Consider the following 25,789-nt stretch of genomic DNA (forward strand, 5'->3'; position numbering starts at 1 on the left):
GCAGGAAAGCAGATACTATGGTTCTACCATTTCCATGTAAATCAAATCTCCTCTCTAAACTATCGATCGGCGATCATAAAATATGGTTATGGGTCCCCTTCTTGTTGTTGTCGCTGCGAGTAGTAGTTCCGTTATGCGCAGTTCAAGATATAAATAAGAACGCAGATCTCACTATGTCTATATAATATGGTATAAGGTATATATTGTATATAATATGACAGTCAGAACCTGATGAGATACGTGTACTAAAGCCCAAGAGGAGATTCCAGCAATGATGACCAGGTGATCCAAGCCAAGGCGGAACACATCCAGCGTGTTCATCATCAAGTATTTCGGATCATAATGGAACTGTAGTTAACTATAATGGATTATAACGAAAAGCCACAGACGTAATTCGAAGTTGTACAGCCCCTTCGATTTAGAAAGACTCTCGTACAATTATGGTTAATATTAGCGAGCAGTAGATTGCGGACTGAGGAGCGAAGAACGCGTGGAGATAGCTACGCAAATACACGTCAAAAAGTTTGACCCAGATTCCGAGCACGCTGTCTGTGTTGGTTGGTACTTATTTGTCTATAAGTATATTTTTTTGTTATTTCCCTCTATCGCCGAACAGCACGGCTGTGTGGGGCATATGCACAACACAGACTCTCCGCCGATCGGGAATATCCGCTGAGCCACCACAAGTCAATAGCCCATCTGTGCGGGGATTTCGCTGAATTTCGGATTGCAGTTTGGCGGATGCAGGATTAGGATGCCGAACATAGGTGGCAGCTTTGAAGGATACATCCCGAAGATTCTGATCGAAGAGAGCTTGGTGAAGGGAATCCACAATTCGGCTTGCTCCGCCTTTCTTTCTCGTTTTCTTCTTTCTCTCTGTTGACGTTTTATGCTGGGTGCGAGGAAGCAACAAACACACACACCACACACACACACACACTGAACAACAAACGAAGAAATAATTTTTTGTTTAAACATTTCTGGCTTTTTTCTCTTTGGGGGAATAGAACTCAAAAACCGATGACTGCCGATAAGATAAAGCCAAAAGAACTACGAATTTCGTGAAAGGTAGGGGGGGGGGGGGGGGGGGGGAGGAGGGTGGTGGGGTTGCGTAGCGGGAAAAGTGGCAACAACTTTTTCCCTCTATTTCAAAACGCTGGCGACCTACTTGTTGGATGTGCGGGCGTCGATCAAGGGGTGGTGTGCGGTGTGCGGGGTGCGGGGGCGGTACCGCAGCCGTGTGCTGCTTTCGTTTGTGTTGTTTTTGTGCTTCGCTTATTGTTAGAAAAAGCAGCAACAACAACATAAACCGAAAAAAACGATTGTAAACAAAAATAAACCTTCAACTTGATACGCGTCCAGGGATGTGTTGAAGGTGTCGCCCGACAAAAGATAGTGCGGCTTGTGGGCGGTGGGTGGTGGGTGGTGGTGGTGCCAAGCTGGGCGGTGCGGGCGGTGCGGGCGGTGCGTTTTCTTCTTAAGGGGGGAGGGGGAGAAGGAGGGGAGGTTTTGACTGGTGGCGGTCGGACTTTTGTTTAATGCGTCTGTGTGTGCTGAGCAACAGAAGGCGAGGCTAGCGTGCACAGAAACTGGCGCAGGCCTTAAAATCTTTCAATGCCTCATACCTGTACGCAATTAGGGGATCGGTTGTGCGAGGGGGGTGGTTAGGTGGGGGTGGGGTGGCCGATATAGGTCACCAGCTGAACATAAATAGAGCTGGCCAAAAGCATGACGAACGCTACCAGAGTCTCCCAGGCGAAAGATCGATGGGTCTTGGCTCGATGCGGAAAAATGTGGCATAAGGGCGACGATTGGGATTATTGGTTTTCGGAAGAATCGTATGAATTTCCAAAATAGATAATCACCAAGCGGCTGTGGCCCATTAATACATACTAAAATCCAAATGAAATTATATTGATGGATTAGATTCAAGCAAAGCATTCGCGTTTGCACTTCCATGGCCGAGCTAATGGGTTAGAATAGGTTTCTCGCAAATACAACTTTCTTGATACGTACCCAGATTCTTTAATCCATCTTAATGGAGAAGAATTTGGAATGTGGAGCAGATGAACTCATCCAGCCCACACAAGTTTTCAAGTTCTTGGCCCAGCGCCCGCCGCCCATCAGATGTGTGGTGGGAAGGGGCGAAGGGGGTACGGGGCATGGGGGCGGTCGGGAAAGCCAGTGCGGGGGAGTGGAAAATCATCGATGCTCTGTCAAATTGCGACCGTCTCGAATTGATCCCTGGCCAACTGCAGTGTTTGTTGCGCCGCCTGTCACTTACTGTCAAAATTGACCTAAAAAGTAAGAACGAACGAGCGAACGAAAGAACGAGCAAATGAATACCGAAGGAGGAGCATAAGAAAATCTAAAACGAAATGAGAATTTGAGAGGCGGTGGGCGCGAAGGGGCACTGGGGGCGGGGCAATTTGATACACCCCACACCGCAGTGCAGTGCCTTTGAGGAAATCCGAGATAATGGATATCGCTATATGGCTGTGTTCCATATGCGACCATAGAACACTTCACTTGACCGACAAACGCTCACCCAGTTTGCCGAAAGACTATATAGAATATCTGCATTATGCAAGACTATCGGACCCCAAAGAAAGGGAATTCGAAACTAGAACAATCTACCGAACGTATCTCCACAAATACTCGAGCATGTGTGTGGACAGTGCGTTTCGAACTGAATGCACTTCTGTTAGGGTTAGGGTTAGGGTTAGGAGGAGCTGGAGCTAAAGCTGGAGTCGAGAGCTCTACGAAACTCTAAAAAATAATATTGTTCTGTAAGAATGCTCCGTTATAATTATGCATTAAAATATAACATCATCTTTCGTCTTCTGTCTAATTGCAGTTCATAGAGGGAATGACGCAGGCATTTCTTTTGCAGCGTTGGACTTTCGTTTTATAAGGTAAGTGGACTTGGGCAAAGCCGCCTGGTTTCTGGGATGGCTTAGATTTATGGCCGAAATCGAGCTAGCTGTTCATATCCAGACGGCCCCGCCAACAGGTGAATTCGATGTCTTGTTACAGTCGCTTCTCTGCCCTGCACGCCAAATGTTTAACTAGAGATATATATGTTCGCATACATGTGGAATATACATATGCGGTCTGACCCAGAAACATTATGCGAGTAAAACAGAAGCAAACAAACAACAGCAGCGAAAATATTGTCAGCATTTTGCACTTTTCCAGACACACTTCGCCCGCTAGCCCCCTCTCTGTCTACGGCAGTGCAGCCCTCTCTTTCTATCTGCCCCACGGGGTTGGCTTCTCATGAACTCTGTGTTCACTTGACATTCGTTGCCACACTATATGTTTGCCCAATTGAATCCGAACAAACTATTGCCATTTGTTCGGCGTTTTGATGGGCGAATGCACGCGTACAAGTATGTACATATGCAACCAGAAACATCAAATACGAGCGAATAAGAAGTGCATCTTAGCATTCTATTTCTCGAAGGAAACAATATGAAAACGAAAAACCAAACAATTAATATTCAGGAGGGAAAAGTACAATGGCAAGAAAAGTAAAGAACGCGCACAGGTAAATAATAAAGTGCCATTAACTTTGCCCTCAATAGTTCGTTTTTCGTTTTTCAGTTCACAAAAAGAAGCAAACTACAAACTACAAACTTAGCTGGCCAAGTCCTCGTCTCCCCTCTCTTTCACTCCGTCGCTCTTTCACTCGCTCGCTCGTTCCATCTCGCTCGTCTGTTGCAATGGTGGCGTATACGTAATCTCGTAGTTTGCTTCGCGCCTCCGTTGTTGTTGCTGTTATTATTATTTTTATAATATTTGTTCTTGCTGTTGTTCAGCTTGCAGTCGGGTTTATATGCAAATGGCGTTCAAGGATTTTTGTGTGAAAGTTGTTGAACCTGATGACTGGCAATTAGAATATAACACTGGCTCTATATAGGCGCACACTTGCAGATGCAGTCAGCTGCCATTTATGGCATAATGCATCGATGGGAACACACAAGGAAGTCAAAAGCCTTCGTCTCACAATGCATTTTACCATTCACGTCGATCTTGCAAATATTCGTATCCCAACTAAGCCTCTGCTGGCGCAATTCAATCTATATTAAGCCCTATGCTGCACATGAAATGCCCTGCTAATCGGCAAAGGAGGCCAGGAATTGGTTGGACCATAAAGTCGGAAGTCTGCATTCCCGAAGTAGCTTATCGTCCATTCTACCGCCTCAGTTTTGGTCCCTGGCATCCGGATATGCCTGCCAAACGGTTCCAGTCTTAGTTACACACGACATGCTTCTGGTATCCATGACGACGCTAACAAGGTGCACTGCCTCACCTGGTGCCTCGCCTGGCCTCAACTCTGGGCCTGGACTTGGACAATTGGCCAGAGTCGATTCCTGTTAATAAGCTGCAACGAAAGTGCACGCAATTCGCGAATGCCAAACAAATAAACAAACGAGCGAGCGAGCGAGCGGGTAGAGCGCTCAGTGTGTATATAAGCTATATGCATTTCCAATATCAGCCAAGGATATTCGGCTGCTCTAAGTCCACATGACCTTCTAAAGTTGGTTGACTCTAGATGCCGTGCAGGCGCGTCTGCAAAGGGGGTGTGCTTTCCGAGGGTGCGAAAGGGGGTGGGATATGTGCACCTCCTGCTCGCAGAGTAGGGTGTTCTATATTTGTTGAGACGTATTTACCTCGTAGGGGAAATCGTTCCCCACCCGATAGAGGATAAATATCTAGCTCTTAATCAGGATCTCTTTATCGTCCGTATGTACATATGTCCGTATGAACGTAAATGAATTCACGTTAATGACAAAGCAGCGGGTATCAGATAGTCGAGTCAATCGACTTCCTTCTTCTTGTTTTTGATTAAGCAACTGCGAACTGCAAAATTTGTGCAGTGCGAATTTCAGGGGGAGGGGAAGAGGGGTGTGCTCTAAAGAGCCTACGGACCATGATGCAAGCGATTCAGATTCAGAGGCACAGAGAGCAGCACTCAGTGGAGCAGCGAGAGAGAGAGAGGGAGAGCAAAGCTCTGAGCCATGTGCACTTGATGCACAAGTGTTAGATGCCATTCGTGGCCAAGAGCAGCAAGCTGCCGCAGCAGCCACACTAGGAAAAACCGCTGCAACAATGGCCACAACTGCCGCACCAGAAATACCAGCAGCCACATCGGGCGGACAATGAATCCGGCACCGCAGGATCGAATACCCAGTTTCCAGGGTGCTCAGAATATTCGCAAGCCACATGCCAGCTGCACCATGGTCTCCAATGTTTTTCCGAGTGTGTGACTGTAAGCTTTCAAAGGCAGCCAGGAAAACCCACATTGCAATCTGTATGTTGCCGATGTTGCTGCTGCTGCTCCGCTGCACAGCTCGTGGGCTCTTGTTTTCGATTTCTGCTGCTGTTTCGGTTTCGGTTTCTGTTTCTGTTTCGATTAGTATGTTAGTTGGGTTTCTCGAGCAGTGTCTCTCGCTTAAGCTCTCGCTCTGTTCTCGGTTCTCAACTGGCAGTTCTCGTTTCTCAACGCTGAGTGCTGAGTGCTGAGTGCTCAACTCTCTGGGCCTGTGGGTCTGCTTGACAATTTCGCTACGCGGCTGTTTTGGTGGCTGCCAGTTGCACATTTCCGTTATATCCGTCAGCCAGCAGTAGCAGTCGCAGCCAAAGCGCACACACTGCGTATGAGTAATATTCGCTCAGCGAAATCAAACTAAACTACCAAGAAACAAAAAAGCAGCAAAAAATGGCCAATTAATCACGAGACTCCGCACGAGACAAAAAATGCAATAATCAAAGAAAAGTCAAAGCCGAAAACTTGAACAACAAATAAATGAAGTAGAAACCCCAAAAAAAAAAAAAAAAAACAGTAAGGTGAGGAGCGGGGGGCAAGTGCAGCGCTGCCAACGGCGACGGCGACGCGGCAGCGGTTCGGGCTTTGTTTTGGCTTCAGTTTTGGCCCAGCAGCTTCGACTTCAGTTCGATTCGTGATTCGTGACTCGTGGTTCGTGGTTCGTGGTCCGCAGCTCTTAAGGCGCGCAAAGAAAATCTCGAGCAACCTGCAGAACAGTACATGCATCTATTTTTTTTCAAGTGAGTTCTAGACTTGAGTGCTTGCATACTATGTGGCAGCCACTGGCGCCCGCACTGGCCCACTGAAAGGAAAGAGTGCGAAACCAGGCCGAAATAAAAGTTTGCGAGCAAACAACAGCAGCCCCCAAGACGTCAGGCAAACAACAACAACAACAACCAGCTATGCCTGGCCCGGCTTTGTGGTCCGGTGAGTGTTTGTTTTTTTTTTTAGCCACAAAGCCACGCAGATCTCACTCAAGTCGGACTTGCAGATGGCGATGGCGATGGAGAGCAGCTCGCTCGCTCGCTCTCCTGCACGATCACGGGCACGAGAGTCGCTCTGCAGCTGCAAGTTGCACTTCCGCATGCCATCTCTCTTGCGCCCGCGATCCGTGGCTCCAGAACGCAGCGGTAACAACAATAAACTTTCACTTCAGCAGAGCGCACGGGGGCAGGCAGGGAGGGGGCGTAAGCTGTTGGCCAAAGGCTTCCTGGCATTGCAACTTGCAGCAGCAGCAGCAGCAGCGGCAGCGGCAGCAGCAGCGGCAATTGCAATCAGGTCTTAACACATTTGCCGCCACCGCTGCTGCTGGGCTGCTCATTATAAAGTCGTAAGCCATTTGCGTTGTGTGAGTGCGAAGCGAAATGTCAGTGAGCAATAAGGAAATGAAATGTGCGCCAAACAATTATTGCACGTTGTTGCTGTTGCTGTTGCCACTGCTGTTGCTGCTGCTGCTGCTGCGGCTGGCAGCAGTTGAAATCGAAAGTGCTTTCAGACAATGGTCAACGAACGTATGGAAAGGGCATTAGAGAAATGCTGAATGCTGGTGTGGGTGCAATGCAAAGGCAGACGGAGTAACGAGTGAATAGTGGACAGGGAGTAGTGAATAGCGAATAGCGAATAAATAAGTAATGCGAAACATGGGCCACATTGCTTTTGGCCATGTCGAAATTCATGACATTGCTTCTGCTGCTCGAAGTTAAGCTGTCTGCCCGCCGTTTGTCCGCGAAATGGGCATTGTCCGTTTGTCCGTATGTCCGCTTGTCCGTTTGTCCATATGTCCGTTTATCGATGGGATGCTCCACCAATGAACTTGTCCGCTGGCTCACCAATCCTTTGTCCATCTATCTAATCCCTGTCATCCTGGGCCGTTTGTCATCTTTTGCATTTCTGCGCCAATTGATCCACATTGCTGCCGCTATTACTGCTCATGTTGCTGCTGTTGCTTTGCTTTTCCTCAGCGCGCCGCCGTGCTTTTCGCTCTCGACGTTGCGCAATCGCTTGTCATTGTCCATTGTTGGGTTGCCGTTGCCGTTGCCGTTTGCTCTAGTTCGAATTAACTTTTACCTTTCCACAGACGGCTTCAGCCCCCACCCCGCGCCGATCGCAGAACTCCATTGCCACGGTGGTATTGCGAGGGTTTGCGGGGTGGAGGTGGAGGTGGATGTGGAGAGAGCCTCAGAAAGCAGGAAGCAACAATCTGTGCTGCAACTGCAGCACGGCAGCTCGCTCTCTTCTGGCGGCAGGAAAAGCTTTTGCTTTTGCCGAGCACCCCTCTCTGGACTCGTGCCCCAAACGCCTCTCGCCCTCCCCCTCCCTTCAACATCCAGCGGGTGGAAAGTGCATTGGCACAGTTTCGCTCGAAAGGCGGCAAGGAGAAGGGTGGTGGTTAGCATGAGTTAGCATGAGAGTTGGAGCTTTTCGGGGCAGCTAGGAAAGCTCCTCCCCAATGGCAGTGCCCCTGCCTCCAGGGTGCCCCACCCCCTGGAAAGCCAGCCCCTAAGCTCGCCGGTCAACGTCCACACCAACTCCACGTACACCCACACACTGGCAGCGAATGCAACTTGTGCTGCTGATGTGCTGCTGTTGCGCTGCTGTTGTTGCGAGTCAATTCTAATTTGAATGCAGTGCTTAGATAGGGGAGCAAGGGAGATGGCGCTAGAAGGGCACACAAGCAATGGGAGAGAGTGAAGTTTAGTTGCAGCTAGAATGCAGTTGCAGTTGCAGTTGCATTTGCAATTGCAATGAACCCTAGTGGGGGTGTGTGACCGGCGACGGGGTGTGTTGCTGGGTAGGTGTGTAGGTGGAAAGGTGGAAGGGGGAGAGTGCCAGAGTGCGATAGAAATGGGGAGAGTGAGAGAGAGGTGGACAAAAAACGAGCCTAGTGCCTCTGCTGGCGTCTGCGGCGCTGCCAAAGCATAACTATGACGTCGCCGCTGCCTGGTGAGCGTGTGCCTGTGTGTGTGTGTGAGTTTGCCTATGTGTGTCTGTGAGAGAGTGAGTGTGCTTTCGGTGTTTTTTGTTCGTTTTGTCTATTGGTTTTCATTTTCGTTTGCTGCCGACGTCGACGCTTCTAATGCTCGATCGCGATAGACGGAGAGAGGGAAAGAGAGAGAGAAGGAGAGTGCGAGCGAGCGGTGGAGCCAGTGGGGCGGGGGGGCGGTGTCGGTCGGAGGGGGAGTCGACGCCTGCGCCGACTGCGACGCCGGCAGCGGCAGAGGCAGCAGCAGCGTTTCGTGGCTGCTGCTTTCTTTCGCTCGCTTACTCCTTTCATTTCACTTTATTTCGTTCGCATGCACGCACGTTGGCCGCGGAGCAACATCTCCAGCAAACAGAAACCGAAACCTAAACAGAAACAGAAACAACAAATAAAACATAAGAAACAAAAAAATAAAAAACAAAACGAAACTACAAATACAAATAACAAAAAACAAATAACACGGCAGCAGCCGTCGCTGAGACGCGGAACTTGGCTCGAACTTTAGTTTAGTTTTTCTGAGTTTCAGTGGCCAGTGGCTAAAGTGCGGCGATATCGGGCGAAACGGTTAACGGCTCACGGCTAACGGTTGACAGCCAGCGGTTCAGCACGCGCCAAATCCTTTTTTTTCAAGTTTGTCAATGTTTTTAGTGGTACTAAAGAAAACACAACATTATATGTAAAGTATAGGCAAGAATCTAAAGCCAACAGTGGTATGTGCCCTTAGTTTTGACCCAAGACCTACAAGTCCCTAGAAGACCCCTGACAGCCAGAACCACCCACCCACACACGCATAAACACACACACACACACACGAACACGCTCATTCGCCACCCACCCACACAGTCTCATATCTCAGTCTCAGTCTCAGTTTCAATCTCAGTTCCAATCTCAGTTCCAATCTCAATCTCATTTCGAGGATCAAAAACGGAGCTGCAACATCAATCGATTCATTATGTTTACATATTTTTTTCGAGTGATTTAAGTTTTGGCAATGGACGCAGACTTCTTCTCCTTCTAATCGAACCGAGTGACTTCGCATCATGCTGTAGAAGAAGAAGTTGACTAACAAATGGTTGTTGTGATCGAAAGTGTCTTTTGAAATGTGTTTGAAACTCGGTGTTTGCCCAGCCAAAATGGCCCAGCATCGTTCGCTTGTCCGTCTCTACCTGCCCACCTAGAAGAGCTGCCCAGATGAATGCCCAGCAGCCGCTGATCCTGGAGCCTGGATCCAAGGCCAGCAGTGTTGTTGCGGCAGCTGCCGAGCTAGAGGCAGCAACAACTACGGCAGCGCTGGCCACGGCGTCGGCCACGGAGGCTTCTGCAGCGGACAGTTATCCCGCCGTACAGCAGAACGGCGGCCACGAGGAGCAGCGGCTCAATGGCAACCACGGATGTCGCCGCGAGCAGCCGGATGATCGGACGGACCAGCCGGAGCAGCCGGATCAGCAGGATGAGCCCGAGCCAGTCAAGGACGTGGCCAACAAGCTGACCATTATCAAGACGCCGTTGAACAAGACTCTGCTCAAGAAGTGCAACAGCAACGGCAGCCTGCAGATGCCGCACGCCAACAATGGCAGCAGCATCAACATCAATAATCGCAACAACACCAACAACACAAACAACACCAACAACAACAACAATAGCAACAATAACAACAATGCGGCCAGCAACGACGTCTGCGATTCCGGTTTGCAAAGCGGAAATAGCAATGAACAAGAACCATTTGCCAACAACGATCGCCATCACCACATCTACCACCACCACCACCATCACTACCATCATCACCATGGCGGCGATAAGAGCGAGTCGAGCGGCGACGTTGCATCCTCGTCCTCCGCGGACCCCAACTCGCAGGTCAAGGACGAGCCCACAGCGCAGGATAGCCAGGATAATCAAGAGGCAGGACCTGCAGAGGCTGGAGGAGCAACTGCGGCTGCAGCCACGTGCAGCCCCAGCAAGTGCAACAAGTGCAACTCGCACAACAACAACAGCAACTGCAACAATAACAATAATACCATCAGCAACAACAACAATAATACAAGCAGCAATACCAATACGAACAGCAACAACAATGCCAATAACAACAATAATAATAATAATAATAACCATTACAACAACTACAATAACTATTATAAGAAAAAGTCTCGTATGCCGCCCATTTGCCGTTAGTATTGCATCCATCTATATACTCTAAACCCCGTAAATCATGCCTAATCATAAATGCGTAAGACACCACCCACCCACGAGCCACCGCCCAGCCACCCCCTGGCTTACCCACCCAAACCCCCCCTTCCCACACACACACATTACTTACGCTCTCTTCCCTCTTACCAACAAGAATTGCAGTCATCGAAAACCAACCCCACCCCCTCCAAAAGCAAAGAGAAGTGCACTAAACTGGAGCAACCAACAATTGGCCAAGAAAACAAACAAGAACAGAACCCACCCAGAACCACCCAACCACCAACCACCACCCACCAAAAACCGAAAACCAAAAACCAAAAACCACCCACTGGAATGCGTACTGCCACTGCCACTCTGCTCTGCAGCTCAAGGGGCAGCGGGCAGGGACGGACGCAGTCTAGATGCTTCCCGAACGAGTCACAATAATACCAAAAATCCAAGCAAACACAAGTACAAAATCCAAATTCAATGAAAAATCAAGAGCCCCACAAGCAAACTCAAAAAACACACACAAAAGCAAAAGCAAATGCAAACTGAAAAGTAACATCGGCAAGAAAAGAAAACCCCCAACAACAAAAACCACAACAACAACGATCGGCAAGCAAGAGAATTTTTTGTTTTTATCCAAATTTGAACAATCGGCAAAGACAAGAAAAAACGAAATTATGACATCCATAGGTAAATTTGTGACTATATCCCAAACCCAAATCAAAAACACTAACACATAAGACACATTAAAAACTTAGAAGAAGCCGCCCCCGCACACACACACACACACAATGAACGACCCACCTGCAGTTCGAAAGTTGAAGTTGGAGTTGCAGTTCCAGGCAGTTCCAACCCAAATTCTCCTTTCGACCACCACTGCCTCTCCCCCTTCTCGAAGCACTGCGATTGTCTAATGACCCCCAACTAGATACTAATCACACAACTTAGACGGGGCTATCAATCTGCTCCCTGATTCAATATTTGCTTATATACTCGTGCTATATTATTATAATTATAAAACAGTTGCTATGACTTTTTCGAAACCTCAAGATTCTTCAAGTTTAGTGCTCTAGATAAGCAGTGCATCTTTTACCATCCTTCCAAGTGACACAATTGTGGAAAAGTTTATCCGCCATTAGTTGTGAATTGTGTTCGGCTGGCTGGTTAATCATGATTTAATAATCATTATCAACTTATTCGTTTAGAACGGAGTTAAGATTAGACTTAGGAGGGCTATCTATATCTATGGTTTCCAGTGAGTTCGGTTCGCTTGAATGCAGTTTCGTCTGCCGCTGATCTGGGAAACAGGTACCCACATACACCTCAATGTATCTGGACGTATCTGAAGTATGTATACAGTTGCGTGTAGAAGTCAACTCCACGCGCTTACATACACACGCACGCACACACTAGCATACTGACGCGCGCACATACACACACACGCAGAGGGGCGAAAAGATATAGAACCAGAGAGGCACGCATGGTTTTATTGTTTAGAATAATCTTGCGCTTGATAATGAAAATAGGTCAAATTTTAAAAATACACACACAAACGACATTGTCGTCGGTGCGGCCGACTGCCCTGCCGACTGCCCGACGAGAGAACTTTTGCCGCCCGAAGCTGCACAGTTTATCTCTCGGCGCCAGTGTGTGCGTGTGTGCGTGTGCGCCTGAGCGTTGGTGTGTGAGTGCGTAAAGAGATCGCCATTGGATAGATAGTGAAAGGGGGAGTTCGAACGGGAGTGCGAGTGGGAGTGAGAATGATCGGGGCGGACTGTGGGTACGGGAATCGGAAAGGGAGATGGAAGCGCCGTTGCTGACCGAGTCGGCCAGACAGAGACGGAGCTAGCGAGAGGGAGCAGTAGGGGGCGAGAGCGAAGGAGATATCGAAAGTTGAACTACACAGGTGCATCGTGGTAAATCCTTTTACCAAAGCCACAACTCGGCTATTGGCTCACTCAATTCGCATAGAGCTTATTAATTTGCACTCGTGCCTATTGGCTTACAAAAATTCCATTTAATCGTAGTAATATCAGAGTACGTTGTATGCAATTGAAATGTACATACATACATATGTACATATGTACATTTATCGTACTCGAATGCTCATAGCTTCACTAATTGAAGAGGTATTCCAAAATGTTTTGCATTTTTAGAATCGCGCTCGTCAGCTCGAAAAAACTGTAATTTAAGAAAGGTCAATAAAAATAAATTTTTTTTTTATTTTCATTTTTTTTACCATTGTCAAAATTGCAAAAAAATTAAAAAAAAAATATTTTTTCTTCTCCCTCGCTAATTTTTGGTGACGTTTTTCGCCTGGGAAAAAACAAGCTTAAAACTGTTTACCGAATCGGATTTGAGAGAAAATTGTGAATTTTACAGTAATAATGGATTCAGGATTTCAGTGTGAGGCGTTTGCAGTGAATAAATTTGTAGCATACTTTTCAACGCTAGATTTGTAAAGGATTTGAGCCATATACAAATGTTGGTTAGAAAGCACTGAACCGACTGTGAAGGACATTTTATAATGTAATTCTTTCGATAAGATCGTAACAAACTGTTCTAACAAAAAGCCCACCAACCCCCAAAGCGACATGCTTTACATAGATTCACTGCGTTCTCATATGAAACCTGTTGATCCAAAATCATGCTTAGGAAGAGGGGAGCTAGAGGGGACTATAACAATACTCGGCCGATTAAGTGGCAAAAGGTAAAGAAAACGCTTTGACCCATTTCGCAGAAAGAGCAGACACACATATCATGACGCTCATCATATCCGAGAGTGCTGATCGATCAAGCTCGTAATTAACCGAATTCCTCATATCATATCTTTTCGGCCAGATCTTCGACGTTTCGGCCGCGTTAACCAGTTATTCGCTTGGGGAAGCGAATGCAAATGATTGCTTATTTGTTTGTGTTCCATCAGCGAATCAATCCAAAAACAAAATTCGGAAAGAAAAGAAACTTCCGCAACCAATTTATGCGAACTTATTTATGCGTGCCAAGCACCCATGCGGTATCTGTAAATTTCCCAAACATAAGCCGTTGTTCTAGAAATTGTATTTACATATATCACAAGAAAAGATATTGATGGCCATTGGCAGGGGGATAACTACTACTTTAAGAATGTATATTATATATTAAGATGCATATATGAAATGAAATGAAATCTTGTAGTCTTGTAGTCCGTGTGGGATACACGTGTAAGATACATCTAAGTTACGATTAGCCCGCAGACGATCCACTACGTATTGGCCAACAACTAAACCAGAACCTTCGTATCTTCTCCCTTCCCTTTTCATCCCCCAGGAATTATGACACTGAGCCGTGGCCCGTACAGCGAGCTCGATAAAATGAGCCTTTTTCAAGACCTCAAACTCAAACGGCGCAAAATCGATTCGCGATGCAGCAGTGACGGCGAGTCCATAGCGGACACGTCCACCTCGTCGCCGGACCTGCTGGCGCCCATGTCGCCGAAGCTCTGCGACAGCGGCTCGGCGGGGGCGTCGCTGGGGGCATCCCTGCCCCTGCCGCTGGCCCTGCCCCTGCCGATGGCCCTGCCACTGCCCATGTCGCTGCCCCTGCCCCTCACGGCGGCATCTTCGGCGGTCACCGTTTCGCTGGCAGCGGTCGTGGCCGCGGTGGCCGAGACGGGTGGCGCGGGCGGGGGAGGAGCTGGGACAGCAGTAACAGCGTCGGGAGCAGGACCATGCGTCTCCACGTCGTCCACGACGGCAGCGGCAGCCACATCCTCGACCTCCTCGCTCTCGTCCTCCTCCTCTTCGTCATCCTCCACGAACTCCAGCACCTCCTCCGCCTCGCCGACAGCTGGAGCCTCCTCCACGGCCACCTGCCCCGCCAGCAGCAGCAGCAGCAGTGGAAACGGAAACGGAAGTGGGGGCAAATGTGGTAGCATCAAGCAGGAGCACACGGAGATACACTCGTCGAGCAGTGCGATTTCGGCGGCCGCCGCCTCAACGGTGATGTCACCGCCGCCCGCAGAGCCGACGAGATCCAGTCCAGCCACGCCCGAGGGGGGCGGACCAGCTGGCGCCGGAAGTGGAGCAACGGGAGGCGGAACCACGAGCGGCGGATCAACAGCTGGAGTGGCCATCAATGAACACCAAAACAATGGCAATGGCAGCGGCGGGAGCAGTCGAGCCTCTCCCGATTCGCTGGAAGAGAAGCCCTCTACTACAACGACCACGGGTCGTCCAACGCTCACGCCCACGAATGGGGTGCTGTCCTCCGCCTCGGCGGGCACGGGGATTTCCACAGGAAGCAGCGCCAAGCTGAGCGAGGCCGGTATGAGTGTGATACGATCCGTTAAGGAGGAGCGCTTGCTCAACGTATCCAGCAAGATGCTGGCGTTCCATCAGCAGCGGGAGCAAGAGACCAAAGCAGTGGCGGCTGCAGCAGCAGCAGCAGCGGCGGGGCATGTAACGGTTCTAGTGACGCCATCGCGCATCAAATCGGAGCCACCGCCGCCGTCTTCACCCTCCTCTACATCCAGCACACAAAGAGAAAGGGAACGGGAACGCGATCGAGAGAGGGAGCGCGAAAGGGAACGCGAGCGGGACCGGGATCGGGAACGGGAACAGTCCATCAGCTCCTCGCAGCAGCACCTAAGCCGGGTCTCCGCCAGTCCACCCACTCAGCTGTCCCACGGCAGCCTGGGACCCAACATTGTGCAGACGCACCATCTTCACCAGCAACTCACACAGCCGCTGACGCTGCGCAAGAGCAGCCCGCCCACAGAGCACCTGCTCAGCCAGTCCATGCAACATCTCACCCAGCAGCAGGCGATCCACCTGCATCACCTACTTGGCCAGCAGCAGCAGCAGCAGGCGTCGCATCCCCAGCAGCAACAGCAGCAGCAACACTCGCCCCACTCCCTGGTGCGGGTGAAAAAGGAACCGAATGTTGGTCAGCGGCACTTGTCGCCGCATCACCAGCAACAGTCGCCGCTCCTGCAGCACCACCAACAGCAGCAGCAGCAGCAACAACAACAGCAGCAGCAGCATCTGCATCAGCAACAGCAACAGCAGCAGCACCACCAGCAGCAACCGCAGGCACTGGCCTTGATGCATCCGGCTTCCCTGGCGCTGAGGAACAGCAATCGGGATGCGGCCATTCTGTTTCGGGTAAAGAGCGAAGTTCACCAGCAGGTGGCCGCCGGGCTACCGCATCTGATGCAGTCCGCTGGTGGGGCAGCGGCCGCCGCCGCAGCAGCAGTGGCCGCGCAGCGAATGGTATGCTTCAGCAATGCCAGGATCAATGGCGTGAAGCCGGAGGTGATTGGAGGACCGTTGGGCAACCTGCGGCCTGTGGGCGTCGGTGGCGGAAACGGAAGTGGCTCCGTGCAGTGCCCCTCGCCACATCCATCCTCCTCGTCGTCATCCTCGCAGCTGTCGCCGCAGACACCCTCCCAGACGCCACCCCGTGGCACGCCCACCGTCATAATGGGCGAGAGCTGCGGGGTGCGCACCATGGTCTGGGGCTACGAGCCTCCGCCGCCCTCGGCGGGCCAGTCCCACGGCCAGCACCCGCAGCAGCAACAGCAGTCGCCCCACCACCAGCCGCAACAGCAACAGCAGCAGCAACAACAGCAGTCGCAGCAGCAACAGCAACAGCAGCAGCAACAGTCTATGGGCCAGCAGCAGCACTGCCTCTCCTCGCCATCGGCGGGGTCACTGACGCCCTCCTCTTCGTCCGGCGGCGGTTCGGTATCTGGCAGCGGAGTGGGCGGACCACTCACGCCCTCCTCGGTGGCGCCGCAAAACAACGAGGAGGCCGCCCAACTGCTGCTCTCCCTGGGACAGACACGCATCCAGGACATGAGATCACGGCCACACCCCTTCCGCACACCGCACGCCCTTAACATGGAGCGGCTGTGGGCGGGCGACTACTCGCAATTGCCGCCCGGCCAGCTGCAGGCTCTGAATCTTAGTGCCCAGCAGCAGCAGTGGGGCAGCAGCAACTCCACGGGTCTTGGTGGCGTAGGCGGCGGCATGGGCGGACGCAACCTGGAGGCGCCGCACGAGCCGACCGACGAGGACGAACAGCCGCTCGTGTGCATGATCTGCGAGGACAAGGCCACCGGCCTGCACTACGGCATCATCACCTGCGAGGGGTAAGTACCCGCTAGGCATTAGGTCAGCTTTCCACTTCAAAGCATTTCTAAATCTTGGACGTGGTAAGCAAGATAAGCCTAAGCTCCGCCAACCTATTGATACTTGGAGCACATGCTGCCAGTTTGCCTCGCATGGCTAATAATCTTGAAATTCTTCCGCCAGGTGCAAGGGCTTCTTCAAGCGGACGGTGCAGAACCGACGAGTCTACACCTGCGTGGCGGACGGCACCTGCGAGATAACCAAAGCACAGCGCAACCGTTGTCAGTATTGTCGATTTAAGAAGTGCATCGAGCAGGGCATGGTGCTGCAAGGTGAGTAGTTAGTCCCCTGGCAGGACCCCACGGATGCCTAACCAGGAAACCGCTCCATTTCCTTTCAGCCGTTCGCGAGGATCGCATGCCGGGCGGTCGCAACAGTGGCGCCGTCTACAATTTGTACAAGGTGAAGTACAAGAAGCACAAGAAGACCAATCAGAAGCAGCAACAGCAGGCCGCCCAGCAGCAGCAGCAGCAGGCGGCGGCGCAGCAGCAGCACCAGCAACAGCAGCAGCATCAACAGCACCAGCAACATCAGCAGCAGCAGTTGCACTCGCCGCTCCACCATCACCACCACCAGGGCCACCAGTCGCACCACGCGCAGCAGCAACACCACCCACAGCTGTCGCCGCACCACTTGCTGTCGCCGCAGCAGCAGCAACTTGCCGCCGCAGTGGCAGCAGCTGCGCAGCACCAACAGCAACAGCAGCAACAACAGCAGCAGCAGCAGGCCAAGCTGATGGGCGGCGTGGTGGACATGAAGCCCATGTTCCTCGGCCCCGCTTTGAAGCCGGAGTTGCTGCAAGCACCCCCCATGCACAGTCCGGCCCAGCAACAACAACAGCAGCAGCAGCAGCAACAGCAGGGCTCGCCGCATCTCTCGCTTAGCTCGCCGCACCAGCAGCAGCAGCAGGGACAGCACCAAAACCACCACCAGCAACCAGGTGGAGGTGGCGGAGGAGCTGGGGGAGGGGCTCAACTGCCGCCGCACCTGGTGAACGGAACGATACTGAAGACGGCCCTAACCAATCCCAGCGAGATTGTACATCTGCGCCACCGTCTCGACTCGGCGGTCAGTTCGTCCAAGGACCGACAGATCTCGTACGAGCACGCCTTAGGCATGATCCAGACGCTGATCGACTGCGACGCGATGGAGGACATAGCCACACTGCCGCACTTCAGCGAGTTCCTGGAGGACAAGTCGGAGATTAGCGAGAAACTGTGCAACATCGGCGATTCCATAGTCCACAAACTGGTGTCGTGGACAAAGAAGTTGCCCTTCTACCTGGAGATCCCGGTGGAGATACACACTAAACTACTGACGGACAAGTGGCACGAGATCCTTATCCTGACCACGGCCGCCTACCAGGCGTTGCATGGCAAGCGGCGCGGCGAGGGAGGAGGCAGCAGGCATGGTTCGCCGGCGTCAACGCCACTGAGCACGCCCACTGGCACGCCGTTGAGCACACCGATACCCTCGCCCGCCCAGCCACTGCACAAGGACGACCCGGAGTTTGTCAGCGAGGTGAACTCGCACCTGAGCACCCTGCAAACCTGCTTGACCACGCTTATGGGCCAGCCGATAGCGATGGAGCAGCTGAAGCTGGACGTCGGGCACATGGTGGACAAGATGACCCAAATAACCATCATGTTCCGGCGAATCAAGCTCAAGATGGAGGAGTACGTCTGCCTAAAGGTTTACATACTGCTGAACAAAGGTACGTGGTTCGATTTGCAAAACCCATTCATACAGTGCTCATGTTACCTTTTCGTTCGTTTTGTAAATCCAGCAGAAGTGGAACTGGAGAGCATCCAGGAGCGGTACGTCCAGGTGCTGCGCTCCTACCTGCAAAACTCCTCGCCGCAGAATCCGCAGGCGAGGCTCAGTGAACTGCTCTCCCACATACCAGAGGTAAGTGGCCACTAACTATGTACATGTACTCTTTGGCGATTCCCATTTCCGACGAAGCCATCACCATCTGTCCTGTGATTCATCGCTCTCCCCTATCCCCTTGCAGATCCAGGCTGCGGCCAGCCTGCTGCTCGAGAGCAAGATGTTCTATGTGCCCTTCGTGCTCAACTCGGCGAGCATAAGGTAGCAGATGCTTGAGCACGGACTGCTGCCCACCGCCAACCATCAGTCGGCGCCACCACCTGGTCCTGATCCCATCCCGGAGCGGCAGCAGCAGCAGCAACAGGAGCGGCGTCGAAGCAGGCAGCAGCAGCACCAGTTGCTGCGCAACCTGCCCAAGATCAAGATCGAGATCGGTACCCAGCGCGATCCGGAGGAAGAGGAGTCGGAGCAAGAGCAAGAGCAGGAGCCGGAGCAAGAGCAGGATAAGCAGTTCCGACCCTCAGCCGCATCCACGTCCATTTTGAAGACTTCACTGCTGAGCGGAGCGGCGGCCACGTTGGCTACCTTGACGGCGGCAGCCGAGCAAATAGCCCGTTCCTCGGCCAGCTGCGACACTGCCAGGGATTACTCCCAAAGCAGCAACAGCAGCAGCAATAGCAACGCTGCCACAGGAGCAACAGGAACTATGGCCAGCGGCAGGACAGGCAGCAGCAACAGTTTAGAAGAGAGCAAAAGACTTGAGCATCAACAACAACAACAACAACAGCAGCAACCACAACAGCATCAGCAGCAACAATATACATCAATACTACACACGGCCTTAATGTCACAGCGTTCCATGCCACCAGCGACATCAGCTACATTAGCAGCAGCGGCGGGCACATCGACGCCGACGACGGCAGCAACAACATCGCCTACGCCTGCGCATGTGCTGAAAACAGCGGTGACCTTAGCCAGTCTAAGTGAGATAGCCACAGCACGTCAGCAGCAGCAGGAGCAGCAGCAGCAACAGCAGCAGCAATTGCTGGCGATGCAACAGCAACAGCAACAGCTAACGAAACTGCCCAGAAGGATAATCAACTTTGGCAGCAACCACACTGCCAACACTGCCACCAAAGGATTGGGAACGGAAGCAGAAGCAGGAGCAGGAGCAGGAGTGGGCATGGCCACAGCAACGGCAGCAGCATCAGTTGGACGCAATCGCCAACTGGGCCTGAGTCAGGGTCAAGTGGTGAATGGTAAGCAGAAAGAATTGTGAGCCTTGTGTTTGCGATAACGTTTGTGTACCCCCCTTAACGCTGCCAGTCAGGACAGCACGCCTGCTCAACGGCAACTGTTGCGGCCGATTTCAGGCGACAGCAGGAACAGGGGCCAGCAGGGGCACCAACACTGCCGGCAGCAACACGGTCAACATGCAGACCCAGACCGACGATGAGTTGCTGCCGCTGTTAGCCATGCTCCCACAAGACGCTCCCACAACAACAGGAGCAGCAGCAGGAGCAGCAGTATCATTATCATTATCAGCCACAGCCACATCTTCATCATCATCATCGACGATTTCATTAGCAACACGTGCAGCAGCAGCAATGCAGCAGCAGCAACAATGGACTGCCGTGTCGACGACGCCAGCAATAGGAGTGATGATGACGACGACGACGACACAATCACAATCACGAGCAACATTAGCACCACAACAACAGCAACTATCACTGCCACAACAAAAGCAACAATTTAATACGAGAATCAACAGAAAAACCACAATTACAACAGCCACCACAACAGCACCAACAGCAACAACAACAACAACACGAAACAGCAACATCAACTTCAACAGCAACAATAACTATATGAATAACAATAATATAAACGCCGCCACTGCCAGAGCCTCTGCCTTCGCCTCCGCCTCTGCCATGGCCACGGCCACGCCCACAGCCACGCCCACTGCCACGGGCACGCGCCAGCGACCGGCCCCGCAACCGCCCCCGCCCCCGCGCACGCCCACAGCCACCTCAGCTTCTGTTACTGTAGTTGTGTTCAAAACAATGTTACCTGATGACTGAATTATTTTAGAATCGTACACATAGAGCATGTTTTATTATGATTACCACTATGATTACCACTTACGATTTACGATTACGATTATGATTACGATTATGAGTATGTCTGGATATCATTACCTATTAACTATTCATTAGTTATGGATTATCGATTATTACTATTTTTACTATTACTATTGCTACATGCATAATGTAGAGCCTAATTGATCTATCGTGTATTTTAGTTTGTCTAATTGTTGGATCCCTGTACTATATCCCACACACATACACACACTCTCACCCATATTTGATCCTCACCCCCAAACAATCCATACACACACACTCATACACACACACACACAATGCCGTTACTAAGGAAGGGTATGCGCATATGCGAAGTTGAAACATTTTAATCATGTAATTTTTTTTTTTGTGTTTTTGCTGAACGGAGATGAAAGTTAAGGAGGTCGAGCAACAGCAATTCGAAGTGTTAATTGAGTAGGATTATGAGTACGTAGCGAGTATGTAACGAGTATGTAATGACTAAGTAAAGTTTACGTAGACACAATGCCACACACAGCTATAGCAAGCATTAAGGATGCGTGCATATGTCAGTTATCTATTTTTTTTTAAACTAAAATCTATATAAAGTAACGAGAGAGGAAGGAAGAGCGAAGCAGGGCGGGAGATTCAACCACATAAAGTATAAATAGTAGAGCTTGAGCCAAGTAGCTAGTTTAGTGTACATCCGTTTTGGGGCAGGGAAGTAGAGCAATTTGTTGACGAGACGGGGTGGTGGGGTGAGCGGTAACGGAAATCGGTAACGGAAGTGGAGACAAAGCGGAACCGGAAACGGAAGCTGGACTGCCAGATCGGAATCACACATCAACCATTATGAGAACTTCGCTCGCAACTCTTGCAGAATTATACTGTTAGATCCTGTTAGTTATCGAACCCAAAACTCCCAACCCACACACACTATACCTAAGTTAAGAACGCATAATCACATACTACACATAAATTACGCATAGTACATACAAAAAAGAGGATGAGAAAATGAGAAAAAACAAAGATAAGGAAGATAAGAAAGAAAGAAAGAAACGAAAGGACTTTTCTTTTGTAAGCTCGATTGCGCAATTGTGTATCGTAATCGTGTTGTCTTCGCAACCCCAAACGCCCCATGGCGGTATTGATGCCCGGATTGTTATCGATATCGTCGTACTACGTTTTATTTTGTAAATGTATTAATTTTGTTGATTTTTTTGCTGTCTGTACACATTTTTTTTAACAACATTTTTGAATAAATGTAATTCTTGAATATGCTTTATGTTTTTAATTTACACTCAAACCCCAACAAATTTTGAGTTTCAATTGGTTTGTATATAAAACAGATAGGAGTGCCTCCATTTTACAAGTTTTCTTTATCAAAATTAACGTTTTGTTTTCGAGTCAAAATCTTCGAATTGTTAGCGAATTTGTAGGTAAGGGAATTCCTTAAATAATGCCCAAAATAGCAAAACTCGCCCTTAACTATATTTCTACACACATTTTACGCGCTCTCGATTTTCTACTTGAAAATTCCTCAGTGGCGCCACCTGCATTTAGAGACTCGAAGTGTATGCACCGGAAATGGCAAAATCGGCTTGAAAGGAAATTGGAAGAATCTCTTGTGAATAGGAAAACCCGATAAAAAATCCTTGATGCCCAGTCCTGAAACACAAATCCTCCCGATTGAAGCTCTGTCAAATAAATAACGAATCCTAGAGCTGAGAGGAGAAACAGAAATAGAGAAATTAAGAAAAAAAACACGAAAACAATGTTTTTCGAATAAAACCGAGGAACAGAAGATGAGAAAATATGCAAGAGTCTGACATCAAATTGCCTTCAAAGCGTTATTTTCGATTTTTTTCCGTAGAGTTTTTTTACGAGAAAACGATGCAAAAACCAATACGAAATACCAAATAGCAAGGATATTTAGAGTACGTATATATGTGGATTTACATAAGCGATGACATAATAATCATATGAATATGGAAAAAGCGGCAACGGACGGACGGCTAAAAGGATTAACATTTTTTGTAGAGTAATTGCAGGATAAACAGCATCTGGAGGAAAAGAGTCAAAATAAAATATTTTTGCACAGCGTGTTATCGAATAAGTGTTAGACCTTAAACGTAACTGTAATCGAGATTAAAATCAATCAAAGAACCCTTCCCCTCCGTTCCCTTCCCTACCCATTCCTTCCCCTCCTTACCCAACCCATCCCCAAAAACTGCCAGTTCCCCACCCCGCCCATTTGATTATCAGGGCTAGGGTCAGATGGCCAATTGCTCCCGCTGAAGAAGAAGAAGTGTCTTTGTAAATACATGAGTATAAGCAGTGGGACTTTGTGGGGTCTGAAGACCCCAACCGAACCATCTGGCATCTCGAGATATAACATTAGTTAGCTAATTTTAACGACATACACTCCCGGACTCACCAACTGCAGTCACCTGCCTACCCAGCTGCGACTTTTCGTAGATACACTGTTTTACCAAAAAAAAAAAGAACACAATGAATACTTAAATGCTCAACTTCACCACATGACCCTCTCAGCCACTCAACCACACCCGCATCCAACCCCATCCGCTTGCCTAGATCCATTTGCATCCCGGGAAGGAACCCATGTCCACCATTTCCCTATAGTGTAAAGCGTGGATGCAATATGAACTTCTTATGGTGCTTAATCTGGATCTTGATCTTGAGAACAACCCAAGCCTAGAACTCAAATTATGGGACTGATGCAATGAAACAAAAAGAAAACAATGAAAAAAATAAGTAAATGAGCTAGGGAAGAAATCTAATTAAACCCATATATGTATACTAGGTGTATATGTGTATTGATTTAAAGATTCAATAATTAAAAACGAAGTAGATCCTTCCATATGATAAAAGCAAAAAAAAAAGAAGAAAAATACAGAGTAAACTCTAGGGAAAGATCTCGCTTCTGAGGCCATTGTTATACTCTTTGAATTTGTGTATACCCCAGAATAGAAAATTGTGAAACCAAATCCAAAGAAAACCGAAACACATAACAAATCGCCGTGGAAAATTATAGAAATACTGTTTTTTTTTGTGCATTTCTAATTCTACATAGCGGTCGCCAGCGACTTTTACCTTTTATATAAGTATACAATATGGTTTTTGTTTCGTTTTGGATTTGATATGAATGTTACACGATGGATTGATATTGATTGATTGATTAGTGAACGTTTGATGTAGTGGTAACCAAAAAGAATAATTTAAATGATATATTAATGTAATGCATAAGAGACGGAAACACAAACGGCAAGAGAACCGCAAATGATAATGAAATGAAAATGAAATGTTAGCAAATATAAAAAAGGATAACTAAAACGAACTAAGCCCGTAATTGAGAATTTTTAAAGCACGATTCGAGATCACATATAAATTTAATAAATTACACATGTATTAATAATGAAATGATGTATTTACGAATAAAATTAATATTATCACATGAATCATATTAAGTTATCCAGTCTATTTAAAAAGCTCGGAAGGAAACTGTGACTCCATCACGATTTTGAAGGGCTTTTTGGTCACCATCTTATCTTTGTCGAAAATGAAATCACTGTGTAGGCTGAGAGTTAGTAAGGTTCTGACTTGGAGGAGGGTGGAGGCCGGTACTTACTCCTCATTGGCCAAGGTCACATTGATGCGATCGGTGGATACCCGTGTGGGACGTATGGCTCCAAAGAAGTCTGTGATGGGCACCTTGTGCGGATCCCGGCGGTACAGATCCTTGCGTACTCCCACTGTCGAAATGCACACTCTCTTGGGGCAAACTTGCAGCTGTTTTAAAATTGCAGATTCAGAATTATTGGTATTGCTTAAGAGTCTTAAGGACACTCACAAATTCGCCTATGGTCCGTTTGCTAAAGGGCTGCACCTTCTCCAGGAACTCCAAGGCGTAGTAGGTGTACCGGTCTATCATGTAGACTCCAATCGATGGATCCACATGGTGCTGAAGGTTGCAAGTCAAGTATAAAGAAAATTGCTTTCTTTCAGAATCTTACCGATAACGAATCCTCGCCAACAAGACTGCTAGCCACCGCCAGGACATTCGGCGAGGTGAACTTCTCATAGAGCGAAGCTGCTTGGCAAGTGTCCACCATGAAGAACAGCTCATTGTACCTGATGAAATGATAAGATTATAAGAAAAGGGAAGGTCTTTTATAAGAACTATTTTAGTAAATTCAGTCGCACCGCTTCTTCTCCCACATCTGTTGGATTCCGTCGGCCAACTCCTGGCTGGTTATCTCTTCGGAGTCCTGGAACTTGAGGAATCCATCGCCGCCGTGGCCGGTTAGGTAGATGAGCACATTGCTGCCCGCGTCCGAGAGCAGCTTCTTCGAGCGCGCCGTGCCGTTCTGGGTACGCCCGGTCAGCAGACGCACAAAGTTCTCCACTGTCACCTCGTAGCCGCGGTAATCCACCTCTACATCGTCTCCGTACACATTGATGTGCTGGTTGGCGTTATTGTACACTTGACCGGGCCGTGGGTTCCGTGCATTGCAGGCCATGTCGTCGGCGATCATCAGTATGATCTGGGAGTCAGGAATGCCCAGTCTCTTTACCGAACGGTAGATAGACAGCACATTGGCCACATGCCGGTAGTTGAACCAGAATCTCGATGCGTCCACCAGCACCGCCCAGTTGTTCGTATGTGTGGAGCGCTGGGCGGCGTCCACAAAGCCTTCCGGCAACACCGAGGTGTCATCCGCTTCCACCCGACGGCTGGCGAGGATCAGGGCATAGATGACAACAAATTTAACAAGCATAATATTAAACATTTCTACAATACGATAGACCGATACATAAACAACGCCTTCGAGTATCGACAGCTCGATAGCACGCAGAGATAACAGCTGTGAGCAGTGTGACCGCCTATACTTTATATATACTTATATTAACTATATATACTCTGTACGATATTATTGGGAAGGGATCCTCATAGTAAGTCTAGAGTGTTCTTGTAAATTTCTTAAGGCACAGCAAAGTTCTTCACGAATTTTTATTGTTAAAATTGTTCAAATAGGCTCCCAACAATTATTTGTTAGTCTTTTCTTTACTAGTTTTTCTTGTTTAAATTTGATTCACGACAAATTTTTAACGCAGCGGGTAACCAGTTAGCAGGTGCAATTTAGTCAGCAATAAGCCTTTTAGAGAATACCCTTACCAATAA

General features: G+C 49.2%; 2 protein-coding genes across 2 annotated transcripts; one reads left to right on the forward strand and one right to left on the reverse strand.

The window, feature by feature from the left end:
- The first annotated feature begins 8,569 nt into the window (after window positions 1-8,569).
- On the forward strand, window positions 8,570-23,922 carry LOC6724905 (hormone receptor 4). Its single transcript, XM_039296742.2, is given in 7 exon segments — window positions 8,570-10,476; window positions 13,794-16,617; window positions 16,781-16,929; window positions 16,998-18,371; window positions 18,444-18,565; window positions 18,672-19,746; window positions 19,814-23,922. Coding segments are annotated over 7 exon segments (7,272 nt in total). The 5' UTR covers window positions 8,570-9,503; the 3' UTR covers window positions 20,569-23,922.
- A 93-nt stretch (window positions 23,923-24,015) lies between these two features.
- On the reverse strand, window positions 24,016-25,469 carry LOC6724908 (putative GPI-anchor transamidase). Its single transcript, XM_016173117.3, has 5 exons — window positions 24,811-25,469; window positions 24,621-24,738; window positions 24,458-24,568; window positions 24,236-24,396; window positions 24,016-24,175 (listed from the first exon to the last, which is right to left on the reverse strand). Exons 1-5 carry the CDS (start codon window positions 25,395-25,397, stop codon window positions 24,085-24,087), a joined length of 1,068 nt encoding a protein of 355 aa, XP_016037749.1. The 5' UTR covers window positions 25,398-25,469; the 3' UTR covers window positions 24,016-24,084.
- Between the last annotated feature and the right edge of the window lie 320 nt (window positions 25,470-25,789).

Source organism: Drosophila simulans, chromosome X (assembly GCF_016746395.2).
Source record: "Drosophila simulans strain w501 chromosome X, Prin_Dsim_3.1, whole genome shotgun sequence".
Taxonomy (NCBI): Eukaryota; Metazoa; Arthropoda; class Insecta; order Diptera; family Drosophilidae; genus Drosophila; species Drosophila simulans.